Here is a 27,452-nt window from a genome sequence, read left to right on the forward strand (position 1 = left end):
TTTTTTTTTTTTTTTTTTTTTTTTACACATGGTTTGACAAGGTTAAGGATCCCTAGCTTTATTGACAAGCTATTTACAGGTTAAGGATTCCTAACTTTATTGACAAGCTAAGAGCTGTTACTCTCTCTCTCTCTCTCTCTCTCTCTCTCTCTCTCTCTCTCTGAGTAGAATGTACAACACTGCTGTGTGTGGAGCCATGTTCCAAGGAGTTCCACAGACTGCAAAAGTTCTAGGAACATAACCAGTGCCTATATATATATGTGTAAATGTTAGATCTATAGTATTGTCCCTTATGGGATAAGACAATAAGTTGGGGGGATGTTGCATTTTCTGCCCAATCTTTTGCTTTCATATGGAGTGATATTTATGTGCAAATTTGGTACTAATCTCTCTAGGATTTTCCAAGTGTATATAATCATGTATCTCTCCCACCTGTGTTTCAGGGAGTAGAGGACCCCAATGGAAATAAATCACTCTTGACTTTTTTGGGTTATCCTAGGTTCTCTACACACATGCTGCTATGTATGATAATCTGTGTAACTGTATTTGTGTATACCTGAATAAACTTACTTAGTAACTTCTAGCAATCCCAGTAATTGAGGTGTTTTATCGCACTCATGTGTGCCATGAAGGTTCTCTGTACATTTTCTAGGTTGGCAATTTCATCTGTCTTGAGAGGTGCTGTTAGTGTGCAACATTATTCCAGCCTAGATAGAACAAGTGGCCTGAAGAGTGTCATCATGGGCTTGGCATCCCTAGTTTTGAAGGTTCTCATTATCCATCCTGTCATATTTCAAGCAGATGCAGTTGGTACAATATTGTGGTCTTTGAAAGTGAGATCCTCTTACATTATCAATCCCAGGTCTTTTACATTTGCTGTTTGCTCTATTGTGTGGTTGGAATTTGTTTTATACTCCGATATAGTTTTAATTTCCTCACGTTTTCCATATTGGAGTAATTGAAATTTCTCATCATTGAACTTCATATTGTTTTCTGTGGCTCGTGTAAAGATTTGGTTGATGTCCACCTGGAGTCTTGCAGTGTCTTCAGTGGAGGACACTGTCATGCAAATTTGGTTGTCATCTGCAAAGGAAGATATGGTGCTGTGTCTTACATCCCTGTCTGTGTCAGATATGAGGATGAGGAACAGGATGGGAGTGAGTATTGTGCCTTGTGGAACAGAGCTTTTCACCGTATCCGCCTCGGACTTTGTTTATTACTACTCTTTGTGCTCTATTTGTTAGGGCATTGTAGATCCATCTACCAACCTTTCCTGTTATTCATTTATCACGCATTTTGTGTGCTATTACACCATGACCACACTTGTCAAAGGCTTTTGCAAAGTCTGTGTATACTACATCTGCATTCTATTTGTCTTCTAGAGCATCCAGGACTTTGTCATAGTGGTCCAGTAGTTGGGACAGGCAGAAGCGGCCTGCTCTAAACCCTGTGCACACCCAACGCACAGACTCATTCTCGTGGCTAATCCAAAATTTACTAATCACAGCATATTTGAGGGCTCTGTGATTAAAATGTAAATCTACTTATATGACACTAGCCTCATTGATGTAGATCTACATTGAGACGATGAAACGGTTAATATTTTTATATGAATTACTTGTATAAAGGGGTTGATGAAAATATTCAGGTGATTACTAACAAGAATAACAAAAGCTTAGTATTAGAAGAAGAGTTGATTGGATCATTGCCCTGAATGCTGGTACGGTGACCCAGTATTGTACATTATTATACATACAGTGAAACTTCGGTACTCAAACAGCTCCCTGCTCAAACAGTTTAGTATTTGAATGCTTTGTTTTGTAAAAAAAAAATCACTTGATAGTTGACCGTTTGCTCAGCACTCAACCAAACAGACACGACCTGCCAGAACTTTGCTGTAAATATTTTGTGTTTCTTCACATTTTTTTTTTATATTGTATAAATAAGCCACCATGGGCCTACGAAGATTAATGATAGCCATCCAAAAAGAAAATTGATTGGGAAAAATTCGTTCCGTTTTCGAACAGATCGGCACTCGAACAGCCTTCTGGAAAAAATTAAGTTCAAGTACTGAGGTTCTCATGTACATTGTAATTATACATTCTTGTAGCATAAACCTTGGTTTAGAAAGACACGTTTGCAAACACTAGGACATATTAAAAAAAGTTTGTCCTGATCACTTCTTACACACAAAGGTTAAAAAGACAGTATATATAGGCAGAGAGTGAGGTCACTGTGTGTCATTCACACCTCATTCTCTGCCTATATATACTGTCTTTTTAAGTCTTTTGTATGTTAGAAGTGATTACAGTCCCAGGACCAAAACGCTTTCTAACAAATACGTCCTAGTGTTTGCTTGCGGTTCTTTCTAAACCACACATTCTTGTACATTTAATTGTGAGGTATGTACTTTAGCTGTATTTCTACAAGTGTTTAAATAAGAAAGTTATAGTGGAGGTATGGTAAACATATTTTACTGAGGCTGTGCCATGACTCCACTATCAAAACGAATCCCATTTTGTGAAGATTAATTCACATATTCCTAAGGCAATGTAATGTTTATTTAGCTAATAAAATAAGAGATGTAGATGCAAATCTGCCACTTTCTGCCACTGTTATATTTTTTACTTTATAACAGTAAAATATAGAGTGGGACATGGAAGCACCATATTTCACTGCTTGGTTCAGCTGAAGTGTGTGGGGGTTTCTTTCTCTTCTTCTAATCACGGTATTATTGTCCCCTCATGCATACCTCATGGAAAACAAAAATTATACAGATATTCAAAGGTGTATTGGAAAGTTAGATTGCAGTGGAAATCTGCAATCTCTCGATGATGCTGGGAGCCAAAGTCAGACTCAGCAGCTATTCTGACAGCTCCCAGGCACAGCTCACCCTGGTGTAGCCATTTGTGACCTTATAAACTCCCAACACTTTTTGACAGCAACAAATATATTACACAACCTTTGATTACACAGAAACCCCCATATCCATGGGTTCAGTATTTGTAGTTTGTTATCCACGGTTTACCATGGTCCCAAAAAAACCTTAATTTTGCTAAATAATGGCCTCAGAGTACAAAAGTAGTGATGGTGGAAGTTCTTCAAAGTGTAAGAGAAGCCATGAAGTGGTTTCACATCAGTGAAAAAGTGATGTTTCTTCACTTATTTTGCATAATTTATCAATTAAACTTTATATTAGTGTGTTTGTTTTTTCAACAAACCAGCCATATTCCATCGAGGCAGGTGACACAAAAGAAAAACGAAAGTTTCTCTTCTTAAATTTAATAGTTTACAGTGGAAACTCAATTTTTTTTTTTTTTTTCAACAAGTCGGCCGTCTCCCACCGAGGCAGGGTGACCCAAAAAAGGAAGAAAATCCCCAAAAAGAAAATACTTTCATCATCATTCAACACTTTCACCACACTCACACATTATCACTGCTTTTGCAGAGGTGCTCAGAATACAACAGCTTAGAAGCATATACATATAAAGATACACAACATATCCCTCCAATTTGGAGGGAAACTCAAATATCAAACTTAATCCATTCCAGGAGCTAGTTCTAAATTCGAAAAGTCTGAAAATCGAAGCAATATTTCCCATAAGAAATAATGGAAATACAAATAATCCGTTCCAGAAACCCAAAAATATTCACAAAAAAAAATACATTTTATAGAGATTAATTACAGTTTTATATACACACAACAATACTGTAGTGTTCAGTTATGTATATAAATATAAAATAACATTTTTACTTACCTTTATTGAAGATTAGTGATGGCATTTGGAAGATAGGGAGGAGGAGAGAGGGAGTTTGGGTTAGTGTTTGGAAGGAGAATCCCCCTCCATGAGGACTTTAGGTAAAGCCCTCTCTGGGGTTGCTTCCCTTCTGTCTTTTAATACCACTAGGACTAGCTTGAGAGTCACTGGACCCCTGTCTCACAAAATAACTGTCCACAGTCCTCTGTTTCTGGTACCTCTTTAACATTTCCCTAAAATGGGACATGGCTCTGTCACTGAACTGGTTCCAAGAGTTTTCTGTACCAGATCGGCATGCAACTTCCTTGCCTTTTCGCAAATAATCATCTCTGAAACTATCACCTGCCATCTCTTTATCCTTGATCCACACCAGCAACAACAACTCAACCTCTTCAAGTATTTGTGGTCTTCTTTTGGTTAGCATATTAATACCTTTTGCAACATCAGCTTCCTTGATTTGTTTTTTCTTTGCCAGGATAGAACCGATGGTCGACTTGTTTTTCCCATACATCTTGGCAAGCTCAGCAAGTCTCACACCACTCTCATACTTCTGTATTATTTCCTTCTTCACATCTATGGTGTTTCTCACTTGCTTTACCACAGGGGTACCACTAGCAAGTTTCTGTGGGCCCATGGTAGCTTATTTCACAGTCCCACAAGCACTAAACATAATGAAATAATCATAAAATGTTTGAATGAGAGCGCAGGTTAGTGTTCACTCGAGCATCAACAAAGCCAGACTGGCTCATGGCGCCTGCGCGGGGATGCAGACAGAGCGGGCTGGCAGACAGGTCCGGTACCTGGTGGTCTGAAAATAGGGGCGTGTTTGATAATAGGGACAAAGTTGGTTCGAGAAAAGGGTTCTATTTTTGAAATGTTTGATAAGTGATACGTTCAAAATTTGAGGTTCCACTGTATACAGGAGAAGGGGTTACTAGCCCCTTGCTCCCAGCATTATAGTCACCTCTTATGGCACACATGGCATACGGAGGAAGAATTCTATTCCACTTCCCCATGGATTAGGTAAGTTTAGGACTTACATATAGGGTACACTACTATCCATGATTTTGGTATCCACGGCAGGTATTTGGAATTTGTTCCCCATGGATACGGGGGTCCTACTGTACTTCCTTTCACACTTTTCACTACCCTTACTATCTCTGTTAACCCTTTGAGGGTTTTCGTCGTACTAGTACGTCTTACGTGTAGGGGTTTTTGACGTACTAGTACTCATAAATTCTAGCGGCCTCAAATCTAGTGGGAGAAAGCTGGTAGGCCTTCATATGAAAGAATGGGTCTATGTGGTCAGTGTGCACAGTCTAAAAAAAATCCTGCAGCACACAGTGCATAATGAGAAAAAAAAAACTTTGACCATTTTTTTTTAATAAATCAGCGACTTTGCAGTGTATTTTCGTATGGTATTTATTGTTGTATTCTAGTTTTCTTGGTCTCATTTTATAGAATGGAAGACATATTACAGAAATAGAGATGATTTTGACTGGTTTTACAAAGAAAGGTGCCTTGAAATTGAGCTCAAAGTAGCAGAAATGTTCGATTTTTACCAAACTTCAAAAGTAAACAAATCGTGCCAAGCGTGCAATACACGTCAACTAGTGAGTCTAATATTCTTTCACAAGTGCACCAATAATATTTATACCATTTTTTACACTAATGCAGTAGTCTGCATAACAGTAAATCTTATATTTTTTGTGAAAATAAAAATTCAAAGTGGAAAGCAAAAGAATATAAGAGGGGCCTTGAGACGTGAATAATGACTAGAGGAAATGTCATTTTAGTGCCAGGAATGTCTTTCTTGTTTATTCTGGACCCTATTCGGAAATTGGCATCTTTTGAAATTTGTGTGAAATTGGCAAAATTGCTAAATTCTGACCACTGTACTGGATAGTTGAATTTCATAAATGAGTGGTTTCTTGCACCCATTCGATAGAAAAAATGGAGTTCTAGCAAAATATTCATGTTTTTTGTCGACTAGTACAGTGAAATTGGCCGAAAATGGGGCTCAAAGTGGGCAAAATCGCCGATGCGTAAACATCGCCGAGACCGCTAACTTTGCGAGAGCATAATTCCGTAAGTTTTCTATCAAATTTCAAACTTTTGGTGTCTTTATGATCGGGAAAAGATTCTCTATCTTTTCATAAGAAAAAATAATTTTTTTTTTTTTTTAAATTTGGCCGACCCTGAGAACGAGTTTCGGAGAGGGCCTGTCGACCCTCAAAGGGTTAAACTCTCCACCCTCACTAGTCTCAGGTCAAGTACATTAAACTGTTAGCACTCCCGACCCTGCAGTGGTTTATGGCCCTTCTGGGTTTCATGCTTAGTTTTGATTATAATAATAATAAACTCCCAACACTAAGAAACCATACAAGGCTACCTGCTACATGTATGCCATATGATAATCCTCAGTGCCTGGTGGCTAAAGCTCTTGCTTCGTACGGTGAGTGTCCGAGTTTGATTCCCAGTGAGGGGAGAAACATTGGGCATGTTTCCTTACACCAGTTGTCTGTGTTTCCCATCAGTAAAATGGGTAGATGGGTGTTAGTGGACTGGTGTGGGTTGCATCTTGGGACAAAACTAACCTAATTTGCCCAAAATGCTCTGCATAACAAGCGACTTTCTGTATAGTACAGCCTCTCCTCACTTAACAATGAAGTTCCGTTCCTAAGACCATGTGAGAGGTAGGCCTGTAGCTGGCAGCTCACATGTGTGGGACTCGTGATGTCACAGCAAGAAGGGATCCTTACTATAAATAGCTGGGATATCTTAGTATACCACACAAGCACACAATAAGACAACTGACAGATAAAAGAATTTGTCGCTAAGCATGGAGCATACTATGATGGTAGTGGGTTTGTGTCAACCATCTTTGATATTGTTTTAATGTCATCTTTGCACCATTTATAACATTTTTAGTATATTTTTAAATGTTTATACAGTAGTGTACTGTATATTGTAATAAACAGAATAGAGGAAATCAGCTCTTATATACATTATTTTAGTATACATACTGGTCAGAGAGCCCATCGTAAGTCTGAGTCATCGGTAAATGAGTACGTCACTAAGTGAGGAGAGACTGTAGTATGTCATTTATGTCAACTAGGCCTATATACCTTTTACATGCACCTGTAGAAATAGATATTATTATTATTATTATTATTATTATTATTATTATTATTATTATTATTATTGCATGCAGACAGCCCAGGAGGCCATCAACGCTCCCTTCACTTAAAATGCTCAAGTAATAACTTGAAGAATGTTACACTTGAACTCCTGTTTTCCAGTTAGATTGGAAATCCTCAGTCCCTCAAGTACAGTTACTATGAGTTTTCTTAAAGAATTTTGTTCCAGGTTCCACTAGAGTTGCAAAACTTGCTTCATTGCTGTACCAGAACCTCAGTTATGATCCAGTACCACCTGCTTCATCCAGGGGTTCTGTCTGACCTCTGATGGGCTCAGCTTAACTGGTGGTATTCTTAATGTGTCTGTGTAATCCTCATCTCATCTGTACCTAGAAAATTAATAAAACATTACATGTCACTGTATCACTATACTTTTAAAATAGTTGTTTGACATTTTTGGAGGTCTGTGGTATGTAACCCTATTTTTCCCTATTTTCCTCAGATTAATTAGTGTTAAATTAAGTTACACAAAAATTTTCAATAAGTAATGAGTGGTTTAATTGACAGTCTAGGGCAATTAGCTCTCCTGCATTACTGGACTAGTCAAGAAACACAGGTACACTATATAATTGTATATGATATATGATGTTTTGAATTGTAAGGAAATTTTTGTTAAAGAATAAAATGTCACAATACTGTGGCTGAAACAATACACATATAACCCGTAATTAGGAGGGGGAAAGTAACGATGTTTTGCTCTGACTTGGACCAGTGACAAATCACATTGGAGCAAGAAGGGAAGGAGGCCAGAATATGTACGATAGGGGGCAGGGGGGAAGAGTAGTAGTAGTAATAGTAGTGGTGGTGATAGCAGCAGCAGTAGTAGTAGGGGTAGTAGTAATAGTATTGAAAGCAAAAGTACTAGTAGAGATAGAATTAGTAGTAGTGGTGGAAAACTAGGAAAAATTAATGGTAAAGTATATATATTTTTTTTATTTTATTAACACATCGGCCGATTCCCACCAAGGCAGGGTGGCCCGAAAAAGAAAAACTTTCACCATCATTCACTCCATCACTGTCTTGCCTCCTTCAGTATAGTAGTAATGAAATAGTAGTCCATAAGAACAAGAGACCAGAAGAGCTCTGTAAAAGAGCTCCTAAAAGAGAGCTTCTCTGGGGTAGGACAAAAACCCTGTTAGACAAAACCCCAATGGGACAGAACCCACCTAGGCAGAAGACAAGAAAGGCAATGAAAATACAGGAAAGGCAAAGAGGAAAGGAGCAAGGAGATAGAGATCAGGTTAAATTATGAGTGTTCTAAAGTTTAGAGCATTTAACAAAGTAATGAGCGAGGAGGACATCTACAGTGACAAAGCCAGGACCAAGATTTATGTTAGTAAGTAAGTTTATTCAGGTATACACAAATACAGTTACATAGAATTATCATACATAGCAGCATATGTGTAGAGAACCTAGGATAACCCAAAAAAGTCAGACAGAGTGACTTATTTCCATTGGGGTCCTTTATTTCCATTGGGGTCCATTGTTAGGAATGATGTGTATAGGGAATACTTTAATAAGACAGCATCTGTGAAGGCTAGAAGAAGGGTAGACAGTTTTAATATAGAGTAAAAGTTAACTAGGATGACTGTGATCTCAAACATGACAGAAAAGACCATTGTTACTGAAGAATGAGACACTTGTGCAACATTTGGGAATCTCTATTTAGTAAACATTTTGTTATTCTCTGTATTGGACTGAAGAAGCCACTGGTTGGTGAAACATTTCCTCAACAAAGATTCAAACATGTTGCAGAAGTCTCATTCTTCAATTTGTCGGTTTTCAAGACCATTTTCATCACACCATTGTTATTGTCAAGAAGACGAACATTTCTGTGTTCTAGTCTCTTCCAGTCTTTCCTCAATGCCCTTACCACTTTTGCTTATTCCATCAAGGTTAAATCTGAAATGGAATATAACTTTTTGTTTCCTTTTCTTGATGTGCATGTCCATCACTTGGCAACAAGCTTTTCTTTTTTTCCACTTATCACAAGTCAGTGCTTAGTGTCAGGTACATTCATCATTTTTCTTACCATGCTCCCTCTGTCAAGGAAAGTGCCCTCTGCATCTGTGATCCTCAATTTCTTGACTCAAAAATTTTCACTCTTACCTTGGCTATCCTGATTACATAAATTCTGTCTACACTCGTGCTAAATGGACTTTCTTCTCTTCTAAACACTCCAGTCCTTTGCCTTCCGTATTTTTCCAGTCTTCTAAATCTTGGCAATGTCTTCCGTCCTTTAGACATCAAACGTACCTTTTGCCAAACTAATCCCTTCATAACAATTTAGTTTATTCTTCTGCTACTGAAGTTTCAATTGTCTACTCCATTTTCTGCTCCTGTGGTTCTCTCCAATGCTTTGGTGAAACTGGCTGCTCTCTTTCTGACAGACTTAAACCACAAAATAAATGTTAGACTTGCCGACACTAATAATGATCTTTTCTGTAATATTAGAGATCACAGGCATCCTATTAACTGGTCCTCTGCCTAAACTGCCTATCCTTTTAGCCTTCACAGATGTTTTGTTGAAGTATCCCTAATATACAACATTCATAATATGAATCTTAGTCCTGGCTTTGTCTCTGTAGATGCCTTCCTTTCTCATTACTTTGTCAAATTCTGCAAGCTTCAGAACTCTCATGAATTGACCTTACTGTTGCCTCCTCCTCTTTTTACCTATTCACCTTATCTGTATTTTCAATGCCATTCTTGTCTTCTGCCTTGACGGGTTCTGTCCTATGGAAGATTAGTCTTGCAGGTTTTTTTGTCCTACCCCATGGGCCAGTAACTCTCTTAATGCTCCTCTGGTCTCTTGTTCTTTTGGATGACAACCTCTCTTTCTCCTTCTTCCTCCTTCTTCTGCCACCAGCCCACCACAACCACAACTACTCGCACAACCAGCCTATGATGTCCAGTATCCACCAGCAAACCGTATCTGGGATTGGCCACAAAATCCCAATTTTGTTCCCAAGCACCACCACTTGGATTACTCTCAAAGTGGAATTCTACCTACTTGTTCCCTTGGAAACACAGCCAATAAACTGGAATTTTTTGAAATATTCTTTGACCAGCCCTTGATGGAAATTATTGTCAGGGAAAGTAACAAGTATTTTGAGTACACCATGGCAAATACGATGATATCACCACAGTCAAGACTACACTGGTGGAAAGAGACGACTGTTGCAGAAATGTATTTGCTTTTTGCAACAATAAGGCTTATGCCTCATGTCTATAAGCATAATATAAAAGCATACTGGTCCACAGATCAGCTAATTTCTACCCTGGTCTTCAGTGAAATCATCCCAGTGAACAGGTTTATCTTACTGTTATGTATGTTGCACTTCTCTGACAAAACCAGGCCTGACAGAAGTGACAGGTTATACAAGATTAGAAATGTTTTTATGTATCTCAAACAAAAGTTCAACATGTACTTTTATCCATTCAAGAATCTTGTAATTGATGAGTCTTTGATATTCAAAGGTAGACTGTCATTCAAGCAGTATATACCGAGCAAGAGGAAACGCTTTGGTGTAAAATTGTTTGTACTCTGTGACTGTGACAGTGGCCTGGTATTGGATATTGTTGTATACATGAGAAGTAAAACATTGAAAGATACCAAGATATTATTGGGTATCTCAGGTGATGTAGTGAGAAGCACGATGGCACCTTATCTTGGTAAGGGGCATACATTATATACCGATAACTGGTTCACAAGCCCTTTACTCAGTGATTTCTTGCGAGTGAACAAGACAGATGTGTGTGGCACAGTGCGTTCTAATCATGAACCTATGCCCAGGCTCAACGCAGGTGCTCGTGGTGATGACGTGCAGGTGTTTACTGCCAATGACATCATGGCATTACGGTGGCATGACAAACGAGATGTCACATTGTTGACAACCATTCACCGTAATGAAATGCAAGAGTGACAAAGTTGATCGAGTGACTAATGAATGTATTTGAAAACCAGTGACAGTGATTGATTATACACAAAACATGCGCTTGGTTGACAAATGTGACATGCAGATCGGCTTTGTTGATTTATTATTTTTATTATCACACTGGCCGATTCCCACCAAGGCAGGGTGGCCCGAAAAAGAAAAACTTTCACCATCATTCACTCCATCACTGTCTTGCCAGAAGGGTGCTTTACACTACAGTTTTTAAACTGCAACATTAACACCCCTCCTTCAGAGTGCAGGCACTGTACTTCCCATCTCCAGGACTCAAGTCCGGCCTGCCGGGTTCCCTGAATCCCTTCATAAATGTTACTTTGCTCACACTCCAACAGCACGTCAAGTATTAAAAACCATTTGTCTCCATTCACTCCTATCAAACACGCTCACGCATGCCTGCTGGAAGTCCAAGCCCCTCGCACACAAAACCTCCTTTACCCCCTCCCTCCAACCCTTCCTAGGCCGACCCCTACCCCGCCTTCCTTCCACTACAGACTGATACACTCTTGAAGTCATTCTGTTTCGCTCCATTCTCTCTACATGTCCGAACCACCTCAACAACCCTTCCTATAAGTTACAAGTGGTACATGAAACTTTTCTTCCATCTCATGGACATTTCAATGCTCAAGGCATATAATATGTACCAAATGAAGACTGGCAACAGACCACCGTATGGTGAATTTTGTTTGTCTGTTGTCAGTCAACTCATAATGAAGTACCAGGTAACAGTACCTGCTATACAAAACCATCCTCAAACTCCTCAGAAAATACCCAAGCGTTTGAGGAGGGAAGGTGATCATTTCATAATACAGCTTCCTTCAACTCAGAAGAAATTTGCTCAGAAGAGATGTGTTGTCTGTGCACAAACAAAACGATGGCAACGAAGACGCAAAGACACTCAGTTTATGTGTGAGGAATGTAAGGTGCCTCTGTGTATGGTGTTTTGTTTCAAGGAGTTCCACAAGCTCCAGCAGTTCTAAAACCATGTCCAGTGATTGTAAATATGTAAATATATGATAGAACATTAGTATTATACAAGATTTGTGCATGTTTATTGTAATAAACAAAAGTGGTAAACAATAATATGATAATAACTTTAGTGCAATTATTGTGTTCAATACAGTGAGTTTATATATATACATTATATACAGTATTGGTCTCTCAGGCCCCAAATGTTAGTAGGAAAAGAAAAAAATTAGAAAAGAAAAGAAAAAAACTACAAAAAACATTAAATAAAGTAATGGGCGTATGTGGAAATCGTCGATGTTGCCGCCACCAGGTCATTTTGGGTCAACTTCTCAGCACTGTATCTCGGTAAGTACTGATCAGAATTTTTTTTTTTGTCTTGTTACCTTCACAAAAATATACTCTTTAATTCTATAAGAAAAATAATTTTTTTTTTTTTTCAAAATTTCTTGGACACTGGAGCATCACTTCAGATTTTGGCCTTGGACCCTGAAGGGGTTAAGACTTTTAATATCAAAGTTGTATTTAAAAATCTTGATACAATAAAAAAAAAACTTTTGATAAAGAATTCCCCCCAAAATGCTGATGGATGTGTGTATAAGATTCCTTGTAAAATTTGCGATAAAGTTTATTACGGTCAAACTGGTAAAAGTCTCGAACTAAGATTAAAACAACATAAATAAAGCATTAGAACTTCATGTGAGAGATTTTAACCATCCAATTGATTTTCAAAAAGTTGAGAAAGTTGTATCAAGCAAGTCCATGGTCGACAGGAATATAATTGAATTTTGTTTCATAAAAAGCAGTTTTGACAATAATATGAATATTTCCTTTGGTTTATATAAATTAGATCCATTTATAATTAATAGGATTTGGGAAGAATTTAATAATACATTGGACAAATAATAAATTTTAAAATTCTTAATTCTTGGGTAGATTAGTTTGTTTGTGGGTTGTGTGAAGGACCTGTCTAGTTGGGCCAGCGGGCCTGCTGCAGTGTTCTCTTTCTTATGAGTCGCTTGTCAGGTGTTGCTTTGTTGTGGGATGTGATAGTGAGGTGTGGTCTATACTTTATATGCCTTCCTTTGATGCATTACTTTTATTGTTCCTTGATAATGTGAGTAGTCACGAAAGCACTTGGAATTTCTCTATTCTTCCACAGTGGTTGTTTTGCACACAACAAGAAGTGTTCAGTTGTGACAAAACAGGCCTGTTTCAGAAGAAAATGCCAAAGAGGGCCTACATTACTCAGGAGGAAAAGGCACTGCCAGGACACAAGCCTATGAAAGACAGGCTAACTCTTTTGTTCTTTGTTAATGCTAGTGGGGATTTTAAAGTGAAGCCTTTATTGGTGTATCACTCAGAAAATCCCAGTGTGTTCAAGAAAAACAATGTCATCAAGAATAAATTGTGTCTCTTGTGGAAAGCAAATAATAAGGCATGGGTCACGAGGCAAATTTTCAAAGAGTGGGTCAGTGAAGTGTTTGGCCTGAGTGTGAAAAATACCTCCTGGAAAATAATTTGCCACTCAAGTGCCTCCTGGTAATGGACAATATGCTTGCTCATCCTCCAAACTTGGAAGACCTATTGTCTAAGGACTTCAGTTTTATAACAGTGAAGTTCTTGCCTCCTAACACCACTCTTCTCTTCTGCCCCATGGACCAGCAGGTCATTTCTAACTTCAAAAAACTCTACACCAAAGCAGTGTTTGTAAGGTGCTTTGAAGTGACCTCAGACACTCATTTGACCCTAAGAGAGTTTTGGAAAGATCACTTCATTATCCTCCATTGCATAAGCCTTATAGGTAAGGCTTGGGAAGGGGTGACTTCCAGGACTTTGAACTCTGCTTGGAGACAATTGTGGCCACAATGTGTACAAGAGAGGGATTTTGAAGGGTTTGAGGCTGACCCTGACCCTGCCAACCCTCTGACTGTTGTGGACTCTATTGTGGCATTGGGCAAGTCCATGGGGTTGGAGGTGGAAGAGTTGGTGGAGGACCACAGGTAAGAGCTACCCACTATAGAGCTGCAAGAGCTTCATCTGGAACAGCAACAGGCCACAGCTGAGGAACTTGCTTCAGAGGAAGAGTGAGTGAAAGAGGTGCCTTCTTCAATGATTAAGGAGATCTGTGCAAAGTGGAATGATGTGCAAAGTTTTGTCGAGAAGTACCACTCTGAGCAAGCTGAAACAAGCCGTCTCTGCAACAAGTTCAGTGACAGAACCATGTCCCATTTTAGGGAAATGTTAAAGAGACCCCAGAAACAGCACTCATGACAGTTATTTTGTGTGACAGGGATCCAGTGACTCTCAAGCTGGTTCTAGTGACATTAAAAGACAAAGAAGGGAAGTAACCCCAGAGAGGGACTTGTTACCTAAAGTCTTTTTGGAAGGGGATTCCTCTTCCAAACATTAAGTCCTCCCTCTCTCTTCCCTATCTTCCAGGTGCTAGCAAGTCTCTTCAATAAAGGTTAAGTAAATGTTATTTTTAATGTTTATTTAAATGTTTATCTATTGTATTATTAATTTGTTACTGTATGTACAGTGGACCCCCGGTATTCAATGGCATCGGTATTCGATAAATCCGGTATTCGATGCATTTTATCGCAAAAATTTCGCCTCGGTATCCGATTGAAAACCCAGTATTCGATACGATTCGTACGAGACGTGTCCACATGTGGCCTGAACTGCCCCGCGTGTGCCAGTGTTTTCAAGCCAGCCAGTGTGCGTGCATCTAAGGATACATTCGGTACATTCCATATTATCACTGTTTTTGGTGCTTGTTTCTGCAAAATAAGTCACCATGGGCCCCAAGAAAGCTTCAAGAAAAAAGGTGCTAATGACTATTGAAATGAAGAAAGAGATAATTGCAAAGTACGAAAGTGGAGTGCATGTGTCGGAGCTGGTCAGGTTGTATAGTAAACCCCAATCAACCATCTCTACTATAGTGACCAGGAAAATGGCAATCAAGGAAGCTGTTCTTGCAAAAGGTGCAACTGTGATTACGAAACAGCGACCGCAAGTGTTAGAAAATGTTGAGAGACTATTATTGGTGTGGATAAATGGAAAAACAGATAGCAGGAGATAGCATCTCTCAAGCGATCATTTGTGAAAAGGCTAGGCTGCCAGTTCGGACCAAAAAGCAGCTGAAAAATATGTGAAGGAATTCAAGGATTAGATAGACAGTGCAGAATTTAAACCTGAGCAAGTGTTTAATTGCGATGAAACAGGCCTGTTTTGGAAGAAAATGCCAAGCAGGACCTACATTACTCAGGAGGAAAAGGCACTCCCAGGACATAAGCCATTAGGACTTGACACTTCAAGTCCTAATGGAAGGGGATTCCCCTTCTAAACACTAACACCATCCACACTCCTCTCCTCCCATCCCATCAATCATCACCAGATCTTCATTAAAGGTAAGTGTCAATTATTCTATTGTTATTGTTGTTATTGTAATTATTCTATGTATTGCATTAAACTTAATATTTCATGTGGTAATTTTTTTTTTTCATACTTTTGGGTGTCTTGCACGGATTAATTTGATTTCCATTATTTCTTATGAAGAAAATTGATTCGCTTTTCGATATTTTCGGTATTTTATGAACTCTCAGGAATGGATTAATATCGAATACCGGGGGTCCACTGTATTTATCTGTTGTGTGTATGTAAAGCTATAGTTATTCTTTAAAAAATGTACTTTTTGTGAATATTTTTGTGGGTCTGGAATGGATTAATTGTAGTATTTACATTATTTCTTATGGGAAATATTGCTTCGCCTTTTGGCCGTTTTGAGTTTAGGTCTCCAGCTCCTGGACCAGACTACCAACGAAACTCACGGTTCCACTGTATACTATTATTATTCCTTCATTACTACTATAATCTCTGCCATTATTTTACCCCCTAGTTTTCCACCACTATTACTTCTGCTACCTTATTATTTCTACCTCTACCACTGCAGTACTACTAATTCTACCTACTACTACCACCACCACCACCGCCGCCGCCGCCGCCACCACTTCCACTACTACTACTGCTACTACTACTACCACTACCACCACCACTAGTACTTTCACTTTCAACAATACTACTAGTACCACCACCACCCCTTCTCTTCCTCCTCCTATCTTTCCCTGCTCCCCCCTCCTATACTGATCTTCCCTTCTCACTTCATTGTTATTAGTCAGTGATCCAAGTCAGACTGAAATGTCATCATTACTTTCCCTCTCCTAACTGTGGGTTATTTGTGAAAATTCGTGTTACCCTAGAAATGTGTATGTAATTGAGCTGTCTTCATGAATTGTGTAAACTTTTCGTACCAAATGATAATTCATCAGAACTTTTCTCTTAGAGCCGCATAAAATCGGAGAGCTTTGCATTGGAGGTGCGCTCTCCCAGCATGGTGTCCTTTGAGGCATCGACGGAGAGCTACGATGTGTGGAGCCCTCTTGGCTCTGTGTGTGGCGGCAAGGGCACAGTGTGGGTAGCCCGATACAAACCATCAAACAACCATGTTGCTCTCAAGATCTACGAGTTGGACAAGTGTGAGGATGAGTTTGAGTTGATCCAGGTAGCTACGGTACTTCTTTATCTCCAGCATTTTATGAGACAAAATAATGTAATTGTATTTCTGATTGATGTGTGTTAGACTTTTCTCACTCCTGTCCTGCTTTTTGTATAGTATAACTCTGATACAAATAGTGTTTGTACCTTGTAATGACTCATACAAAGAGTATACAAAGACTGTATAAAATTAAACCTAATCCTACTCTTCAAGGGGGGCTCCTTGGCATGGTGAAGAGGCTCTTGGTCTGAGGAATTAGACCTTTTGGTCTTCTTCCTCAGACTGATCCTAATTACCCCCCAATCCCCCCTTCCCTATCCCATCCTCCCCATTGCCCCTTTCCCTTTCCTCCACCTCTCCCCATCCCTCCACTTTGCCTTTTCTGTTTCTGATTTAAGGTTGTTCCTTAAAGCTTTGTAGTTCCTAGACCTGAGATGGGGTTCCGGGGTCCATCTCCTTCCGTTGAGGTCCTTGGTGGTAGTGTAGTTTGCTGTAGAATATGGATCGTCTAGAGATCCTGATTCCTCTCTGGTCTACCGGGGGGGAGGCTTCGGGTGTCTTTTAGCTGACGGGTATATCTCTGGAGGCTACCTGTCAGATTCCAGGTGGTGGTGGCTGAAAGAGGTATGCCTTGTGCTGGGTTTCCGACTGCCCTCCCTTTTGTGTGCTGAGGTGGCTCGGTTGTGAGGTTGCTATCCTGGATTGCTGGTTTACTGGCTTGAAGGGTAGGGTATGGCACGGGTTCCATGCCACATCTGCACTGCTGACTGCTCTGAGGTTGTCTTCTTGGACACGGAAGGGGAGACTTGCAGTCCTTTCTTCCTGGGAGCTGCCCCTCCACACTTGCCCCCCCTTTTTTTTTCTTTTTTCTTAAAAAGAAAAGAGAGACTTAACCATTGAGTCCCAAGTCCATGTACTTCCTCCTCCTGGGCCCCTTCCTGTAGCAGCACCCTCTGACGACCCTGCCTTGTTATCGGACCATTCTTTGGACCTTTCTCCTGCCCCTGTACCTTCTGCGGGTGACATTTTGTTCCACGCTCTGGATACAGAGGTTCGGTCTGATTCCTTTGACACCTCCGACTTCCACACGTCTTTGAATGTTTCTGGACTCTCCCCATATGGTGCAACGGTTTTTGGATCACATGCCCTCCCCAAAACGGACCACCTCGAATCCTGCATCTAAATGACCACGACCTCCTTCTGATGACAGTATTTCAACTGCCTCTAATTCTACTCAGAAAAGACCAACACAGCAATCACTTCCTTTACATACTACCCGTCATAGTACACAATGGACAAAGTTTTCCACTCTACAACTGACATTTTCAGAATGTCTTTCTGATCATATTATCAACAAGGTTGATACCACTATGCCATGTTGGTTGTAATATTCCTTTTCATGCTCTCAAGAGTGGTGCATGCATCGTCACAGTACAGAATGCTAGCCAAGCTCATGATCTTTCTCTCCTTACAACCATAGATGCCATTCCTGTAACAATTGAAAAACATCAGTCTCTCAATTCTTGTAGTGGTACTGTCATTCTACCACATACAACATAATTTCCAGACATATGGTGATGACATTCTGGAATAGCTTGAGCTCCAAGACCTCCCAATCTTTAAAGTAGACACAATCCTTGCTCATCTTTCATGGGGGGCTTATCGTAGAACTCTCTTTTGACTGTATTCTCCCCTAATTTTATTGAAACTAGGTTATGGTGACCAGATATATTCAGTGGCCTCTCCTACAACTCTTTCTAGCCTTGATCCCATCCATTATCAAGGATTACATTTATGCTTTGGTGCTTTCTGCTCTTCACCTGTTGAGAGACACTATGAAGAAGTGAGTATTCCATCCTTGACCGATCGCCGTGATGCTCATTGCCTCCGCTATTTTGTTTGCTCTCATGACCTCCGCAATCCTCTCATATACATTGTATAGGATGATAACGGTTGTTAATAGAAGTTCCTTATTTGTTTGCTGCCTCTGTTCACTCCATCCCTTTTCTCTTCGTCTACATTCACACTTGTCTACTCTTCAGTTGCCACTTTTCTATGTTCATGTAGCATCTAACTTTTCCCTTCCTCCTTGGGACGTTCTGATGGTTCATGTCTGTTCTTCCCCACTGCCATGCGTGAAAGCCTAAATACCTATGGTTGCTTCTCGCTCTCTGTTTCCTAATCACTTCCAGTCTCATTATCATGCCATCGCAGTGTACACCAATGGTTCCAGGTCTTCTGATGGTGTCAGATTTGCAGCAGTATTTCCAGACAACATTGTACAAGGGCATTTATTAGCCTTGGCTAGCATTTTTACAGCAGAATTGTATGCAATTCTCGTAGCACTTATCCATATTGCATGTATGCCTGTTTTGCCGTTTGTGGTAGTTTCAGACTCCCTTAATGCTTTGAAGGCTATACGAAAATTTGATTCACCTCATCCCCTGGTCCTCCGTATCCAACTTTGGTTAGGTCATATCTTTAGCAAGCACAAAGATATTGTTTTTGGCTGGGTCCCCAGTTATGTTGATGTACAGGGCAATGAACAGGCAGACACTACTGCATGGTCAGCTGTACATGACCTCCCAGTTTCATATAGAGGTGTTTCATTCACAGACTATTTTGCTGTGATTTCTACCCACCTTTGCAGCCATTGGCAATAACGTTGGTCTGATCTGCTACATAACAAATTGCATTCCATTAAATTAAGTATAGGTTTCGGGCCATCTTCTTGTCATCAGTGTCAGGGTTGGGAGGCTACACTCTCCTGTCTTCAAATTGGCCACACTCACCTTACTCATGGGTATCTCATGGAGAGGTGACCTGTTTCTGTTAGCCATATTCTGTTGGACTGCCCCCACTATCAGTGAGCACGCAAAATTTACCTCCGACGTTGTAACTGCTCTAATGCTCTTACTTTATTTTCCCTTCTTGCTGATGGGCCCTCCTTTAACCCAAACTCTCTTGTTGACTTTTTGACAGCAACTGATTTACTGCACAAACTTTGATGATGATGCCTCTAGCACTTCTCGCAGGTCCTTTCTACCTCTCCCTCGTGCTGCCCTCTACCCCTGCATTATCCCCTGCCCAGCTGCACTGCGTGACCTAATTATAATCCCTCTCCCTTTTGCTACCCAGTACCCCTGCACCCTTTCCTGCCCTGCTTCACTGTATGACCCTTGTAAGTTTAGCACTTCATTTCTTATTATAATTATAATTGAAATAGACTGTACTGCTTGCCTGTGGGTGGAGATGCTACCCCTGCATTGTAGCTTGCTTAACTTTTGATTGCCATAAGCTTCCATCATTGGTTTATATTTTGGGACACCATTTACATGTCCAACAGGTGACCCCCTACACCACAACATTGTAGAAATTGCTGGCGTTTTGGCCATCCGGTGAAATATTGCAGGTCCATGGCTGAATGCCCAGTCTGTGGGGCCGATGACCATACTAATACATCTTGTGGTCTATCTCCCTCCTGCCTTAATTGTCGTGAAGCTCATCCATCTTATTCTCGTCGTTGCCAGGTTTACTTGAATGAACATGAAATCGGTTGTCTCCGAGAGACAGAAGGCTTAACTTACGCCATGTCAGTCTCTCATCTACGCCTCCAGGGGACACTTCTGTATTTCTTATTTTTGAGTTACTAAGAGACCCTCAGCCTCTGGGGCCCCAATTCCTGTGGTCTTCCCTGTGGTCACACCTTCCACAGCCACCTCTGTATCTAACTCTTTCGCAGTCTTGGACTATGAGACTCATGAAATCGTAATGACACGATTGCAAACAAACCATACCACGGGCGGGATTTGAACTCGCGGTCAGAGAGTCTCAAAACTCCAGACCATCGCGTTAGCCACTGGGCCAGTGGCTAACGCGACGGTCTGGAGTTTTGAGACTCTCTGACCACGGGTTCAAATCCCGCCCGTGGTATGGTTTGGACTATGAGGTCCCTGCCTCGTCACCTCATGCTGTTCTCCAATCTTCATCTTACACACAAGCTTCTATGCCTACAAGACCTCACACAACAGCTCCTCCCCCTCACCTTTCTCCTTCAAAGTCCAACAAATCCCCAAAGGGTAAATCTCTTTCATTTCCAGTCTCAGTACTTGGATCTTGACCACTTACTCATTCTGTTGTGAGCATGGAGGTCCATCCTTCCCCTCATACAGTACCTTCCTTGCCTGTCCCCTCCCAAGTTTCTTCCTTTCCTGTCTCCTCCTAAGCTTTTTCTCAAGTTACCTCTGCCCTCTCGTCCTTGCCGTATGTTGGTAAATTCCATCATCGCCCTGATCTTTACTCGCCCTCCTCTTTCTATCTCCAATATCATCCCACATACAACATCTTTGCCCCCTGAAACTCTTGAAGCTATCTCTGACTATATTGAGGAGACTAAACCATTGATGGACACTGATCTACCTCCTGTCGCTACTCTTTGCTCTTCTCCATCTATGCAACTCCTTTCTTCACAGCGTTTCAACCCTTTGCTGCTTGTTTGTTTTCCGCTGCCTCAACATGTGGATTTTGCTAACCCTTCTAGTCTGTAGATACCTCTTCCTTCATATTTCTTGTATCTTTCTTTCGCAAATCATGGCTTATTTACAGTGCAATATCCGAGGCCTCAGAAGTAACCGAGGTGAGCTTCAGGTGTTGCTCTCCCAGTTTTCCCATCTGTGCTTGTTTACAAGAACCCAAATTACACTCTGCAGTTGTCCATCCCATCTTGGGCTATGTTTTATTATATTCATCAGATCCTTTTCCCAATGGAACCTTTAATGACAGTGCACTTCTTATATGCACAGGTATCCCATACCATCAGCTCCTTTGTTCATACTTCGCTGTATTATACTGCAGCATGCATCTACTTGAATAAGTGGTATACAGTCTGTTCTTTGCATCTCTCTTCTTCTCAGGCACTATGTATTCCAGATGTTGCATTTCTGGTTTCTTTCTTACTGCAACCGCTTCTGTTACTCGGCATTTTTAACACTCACCATTTCCTCTAGGGGGTTTCTCAGTGACTCGTGGCATTCAGTTAAAGGTTCTTTTCGCTTCTCTCCTTCTCCACTTTTTAAATATGGGTGCTCCCACCCATTTTGACCCTCGTACTTGATCTCTCTCTTGCATCATTCTCTCAGTTTGCTATTCCTCAGCTGCACTAGACTTTAGATTGACTGTGCTCCCAGACGTAGATGACAGTGTTCATTTTCTAATCCTTCTTACTTCTCATTCATATTCTCCACCCCCTCATCACCCATGCTGGCAATTTGACCGAGCTCATTAGGACCAGTACTTGTGTCATACTGCTTCTAGTGAGGTTCCTTCCTCATCCTTTGCTGATGAGCTGTTAAACCTATTCTCAACTTCAGTTATAACCACAGCTTCACATTCTATACCCCAAACATTGGGCAGGCACTTTCAGAAGTGCATACCTCATTGGTCTCCTGCCTGTGCTCGTGCAGTACGTTTGAAACTGAGTGGCAAATACACTCCTGACCTGGCTCCTGTCCTTTGGGATGCTGGTGTTGCTATAGCTAACCCTCTTGACGTTGTCACAGAACTTGGTCATCATCTTGTCTGTAGCTCCCAGGGGCTCCATCTCTACCCCTCGTCTCTTTCCTCCAAATCTGCCAGAGAGTTTGAGCTCTTAGACTTTTCTTCTAGTGGAGAAGTCTTATAATGTGCCTTATACACTTCTAGAATTAGTCAGCACTCTTCGCTTGTCGATCATCGGCAGCTGGGCCGGACGGCATTCATATCTGTATGCTCCAACATTTACAGCCATCAGCCCTTGCGGTCCTCTTACATTTTTTTTTTTTAACAAGTCGGCCGTCTCCCACCAAGGCAGGGTGACCCAAAAAGAAAGAAAAATCCCCAAAAAGAAAATACTTTCATCATCATTCAACACTTTCACCTCACTCACACATAATCACTGTTTTTGCAGAGGTACTCAGGACACAACAGTTTAGAAGCATATACTGTACATATAAAGATATACAACATGTCCTTCCAAACTGCCAATATCCCGAACCACTCCTTAAGAGAGCAGGCATTGTACATGCACTTCCTATTTCCAGGACTCAAGTCTGGCTATATAAAAATAAAAAGTTTCCCTGAATCCCTTCACTAAATATTACCCTGTTCACACTCCAACAGATCGTCAGGTCCCAAATACCATTTGTCTCCATTCACTCCTATCGAACATGTTCACGCACGCCTGCTTTAAGTCCAAGCCCCTCGCCCACAAAACCTCCCTTACCCCTTCCTTCCAACCTTTTTGAGGACGACCCCTACCCTGCCTTCCTTCCCCTACAGATCTAAATGCTCTCCATGTCATTCTACTTTGATCCATTCTCTCTAAATGACCAAACCACCTCAACAACCCCTCTTCAGTCCTCTGACTAATACTTTTATTAACTCCACACCTTCTCCTAATTTCCACACTCCGAATTTTCTGCATAATATTTACACACGTTGCCCTTAGGACATCTCCACTACCTCCAACCGCCTCCTCGCTGCTGCATTCACAACCCAAGCTTCACACCCATATAATAGTGTTGGTACTACTATACTTTCATACATTCCCTTCTTTGCCTCCATAGATAACATTTTCGTCTCCACATATACCTCAACGCACCACTCGCCTTTTTTCCCTCATCAATTCTATGATTAACCTCATCCTTCATAAATCCATCCGCCTACACGTCAACTCCCAAATATCTGCAAACATTCACTTCTTCCGTACTCCTCCTCCCCAATTTGATATCCAATTTTTCTTTATCTAAATCATTTGATACCCTCATCACCTTACTCTTTTCTATGTTCACTTTCAACTTTCTACCTTTACACACACTCCCAAACTCGTCCACTAACCTTTGCAATTTTTCTTTAGAATCTCCCATAAGCACAGTATCATCAGCAAAAAACAACTGTGTCTTTACAACCCCATCTATAAATATATTAAACAACCATGGTGACATTACACATCCCTGTCTAAGACCTACTTTTACCAGGAAGTAGTCTCCCTCTCTTCTACACACCCTAACCTGAGACTCACTATCCTCATAAAAACTCTTTACACCATTTAGTAACTTACCACCTATTCCATTTACTTTCAACATCTGCCACATTGCTCCCCTATCTACTCTATCATATGCCTTTTTTAAATCCATAAATGCAATAAAAACTTTCCTACATTTATCTAAATACTGTTCACATATATACTTCAATGTAAACACTTGATCTACACATCCCCTACCCACTCTAAAACCTCCTTGCTCATCTGCAATCCTACATTCTGTCTTACCTCTAATTCTTTAAATTATAACCGTACCGTACACTTTTCCTGGTATACTCAGTAAACTTATTCCTCTGTAATTTTTACAATCCCTTTTGTCCCCTTCCCTTTATATAAAGGGACTATACATGCTCTCCGCCAATCTCTAGGTACCTTCCCCTCTTTCATACATTTATTAAGCAAAATACCAACCACTCCAATACTATATCCCCCCTGCTTTTAGCATTTCTGTCATGATCCTGTCAGTTCCAGCTGCTTTACCCCCTTTCATTCTACGTAATGCCTCACGCACCTCCCCTACACTCACATCCTGTTCTTCTTCACTCCTAAAAGATGGTATACCTCCCTGGCCAGTGCATGAAATTACCTCCTCCCTTTCTTCCTCGACATTTAAAAGTTCCTCAAAATATTCTCGCCATCTACATAATACCTCCCTCTCCCCATCTACTAACTCCCCTACTCTGTTTTTAACTGACAAATCCATACTTTCCCTAGGCTTTCTTAACTTGTTCAACTCACTCCAAAATGTTTTCTTATTTTCATTAAAATTTCTTGACAGTGCCTCTCCCACTCTTTCATCTGCTCTTAAAATTTCTTGACAGTGCCTCTCCCACTCTTTCATCTGCTCTCCTTTTGCACTCTCTCACCACTCTCTTCACCTTTCTCTTACTCTCCATTTACTCTACTCTTCTTATAACACTTCTGCTTTGTAAAAACCTCTCATATGCTAACTTTTTATCTCTTATCACACCCTTTACTTCATCATTCCACCAATCACTCCTCTTTCCTCCTGCACCCACCCTCCTATAACCACAAACTTCTGTCCCACATTCTAATACTGCAGTTTAAAAACTATTCCAACCCTCTTCAACCCCCCCTTCACTACTCATACTTGCACTAGCCCACCTTTCTGCCAATAGTTGCTTATATCTCGCCCTAACTTCCTCCTCCCTTAGTTTATACACTTTCACCTCCCTCTTACTTGTTGTTGCCATTTTCCTCTTTTCCCATCTACCTCTTACTCTAACTGTAGTTACAACTAAATAATGATCTGATATATCAGTTGCCCCTCTATAAACGTGTACATCCTGGAGCCTACCCATCAACCTTTTATCCACCAATGCATAACCTAACAAATTACTTTCATTACGTGCTATATCATACCTTGTATATTTATTTATCCTCTTTTTCATAAAATATGTATTACTTATTACCAACCCTCTTTCTACACATAGCTCAATTAAAGGCTCCCCATTTTCATTTACCCCTGGCACCCCAAATTTACCTACTACTCCCTCCACAACATTTTTGCCCACTTTAGCATTGAAATCCCCAACCACCATTACTCTCACACTTGGTTCAAAACTCCTCATGCATTCACTCAACATATCCCAAAATCTCTCTCTCTCCTCTACACTTCTCTATTCTCTGGGTGCATATACACTTACTATAACCCACTTTTCACATCCAACCTTTATTTTACTCCACATAATCCTTGAATTAATGAATTTATAGTCCTTCTTTTCCTGCCATAACTTATCCTTCAACATTATTGTTACTCCTTCTTTAGCTCTAACTCTATTTGAAACCCCTGACCTTATCCCATTTATTCCTCTCCACTGAAACTCTCCCACCCCCTTCAGCTTTGTTTCACTTAAAGCCAGGACATCCAGCTTCTTCTCATTCATAACATCCACAATCATCTCTTTCTTATCATTTGCATAACATCCACGCACATTCAGACTTCCCACTTTGACAATTTTCTTCTTCTTATTCTTTTTAGTAATCGTTACGGAAAAGGGGTTACTAGCCCGTTGTTCCCGTCATTTTAGTTGACTTTTACAACGCGCATGGCTTACGGAGGAAAGATTCTTATTCCACTTCCCCATGGATATAAAAGGAAAAGCAATAAGACCAAGAGCTATTTAGATAAAATCAAAGAAAACTCAGATGAGTGTGTATAAATAAACATGTACATGTATGTGTAGTGTGACCTAAGTGTAAGTAGAAGTAGCAAGACGTACCTGTAAGGTTGCATATTTATGAGACAGACAAAAGACACCAGCAATCCTACCATCATGTAAAACAATTACAGGCTTTCGTCTCGCACTCACTGGCAGGATGGTAGTACGTACCTCCCTGGGTGGCTGCTGTCTACCAACCTTCTACCTTTAATATTATTTGGCTGTGAGGAGTTCTTCCCCAGCTGTGGAAATCTGCCATTGTACTACCTTTTTGTAAACCCGGTACTTTGGGACTTTGATGATTCTGTCTCTAGCATTCCTTACAGCCCTTTCTGTCTCTCCCTCTTGCTACCTTCTACCCCTGCACTATCCCCTGCCCCACTGCATTGTATGACCTAATAATAATCCCTTTCTCTCCTGCTACCCAATACACCTGCACCCTTCCCTGCCCTGCTGCACTGTATGACCCTTGTAGGTTTAGCTCTTCATTTTTTTATTATAATAATCCTAATCCTGTCATGCATAATGTTTGTTGCTAAAGTAGGTATAATACATTATATTTATTCCTGCATGATAATATCAATAATGCATTTAAGTTTACAGCATTTCTTACTAAGCAGCACTGGATGTACTTTACAGCATGAGATTCGGATGGTCAAGCAGCTCAGACATCGAAATATCATCCAGTATTTGGCCTCCTTTACATATTCACAACAACTATGGATAGTCATGCCGTTACTAGGCTACACCTCAGCGTCGCGTCTCGTTGCCACACATTTCTCTGAAGGTCTTCCAGAGCCTGCACTTGCACTGGTTGTAAAAGACGTGCTGCAAGGACTCTCCTATCTTCATTCCAAGCACATCATTCACAGGTAATTTATGTTCTACAGGGATTTCAGCTATGAGTTCTGCAGCGTATATCTTAGGTACAAATAAAACAACTTGAGCTTCAAGTGTATATATATCGGTTCCACTAACCTCTAAGCCATTATTACTTCATATATGTATTCCCATAAACTCTCGTGCTTTGATTTAAGTCAAGTGTTTTCTTTATCTATGTTTCCTGTTATTTCCTTATGACACTAATGAAACATCCTAAGTGACCACAAAAAAAAAAAGTTATTGTTAAAAGCTTTTGTCATCATATTTCTAAAATAAGAATAAGAAGAAGAAAATTGTCAAAGTGGGAAGTCTGAATGTGCGTGGATGTTGTGCAAATGATAAGAAAGAGATGATTATGGATGTTATGAATGAGAAGAAGCTGGATGTCCTGGCTTTAAGTGAAACAAAGCTGAAGGGGGTGGGAGAGTTTCAATGGAGAGGAATAAATGGGATTAGGTCAGGGGTTTCAAATAGAGTTAGAGCTAAAGAAGGAGTAGCAATAATGTTGAAGGATAAGCTATGGCAGGAAAAGAGGGACTATAAATGTATTAATTCAAGGATTATGTGGAGTAAAATAAAGATTGGATGTGAAAAGTGGGTTATAGTAAGCGTGTATGCACCTGGAGAAGAGAGAAGTGTAGAGGAGAGAGAGAGAGATTTTGGGAAATGGTGAGTGAATGCGTGGGGAGTTTTGAACCAAGTGTGAGAGTAATGGTGGTTGGGGATTTCAATGCTAAAGTGGGTAAAAATGTTATGGAGGGAGTAGTAAGTAAATTTGGGGTGCCAGGGCTAAAAGTAAATGGAGAGCCTTTAATTGAGCTATGTGTAGAAAGAGATTTGGTAATAAGTAATACATATTTTATGAAAAAGAGGA

General features: G+C 40.4%; 1 protein-coding gene across 1 annotated transcript in view; it reads left to right on the forward strand.

Annotated features, from left to right (window-relative positions):
- Window positions 1-27,452, forward strand: part of Stlk (Ste20-like kinase) — a gene marked incomplete in the record, with an annotated part of 179,338 nt that overhangs the window by 81,365 nt on the left and 70,521 nt on the right. The window contains 2 exon segments of the mRNA XM_053800467.2: window positions 16,223-16,441; window positions 26,336-26,568. Of these exon segments, the coding sequence (XP_053656442.2) occupies window positions 16,223-16,441; window positions 26,336-26,568 (452 nt within the window).

The sequence above is a fragment of the Cherax quadricarinatus genome, chromosome 3 (genome assembly GCF_038502225.1).
Source record: "Cherax quadricarinatus isolate ZL_2023a chromosome 3, ASM3850222v1, whole genome shotgun sequence".
NCBI classification, from domain to species: Eukaryota; Metazoa; Arthropoda; class Malacostraca; order Decapoda; family Parastacidae; genus Cherax; species Cherax quadricarinatus.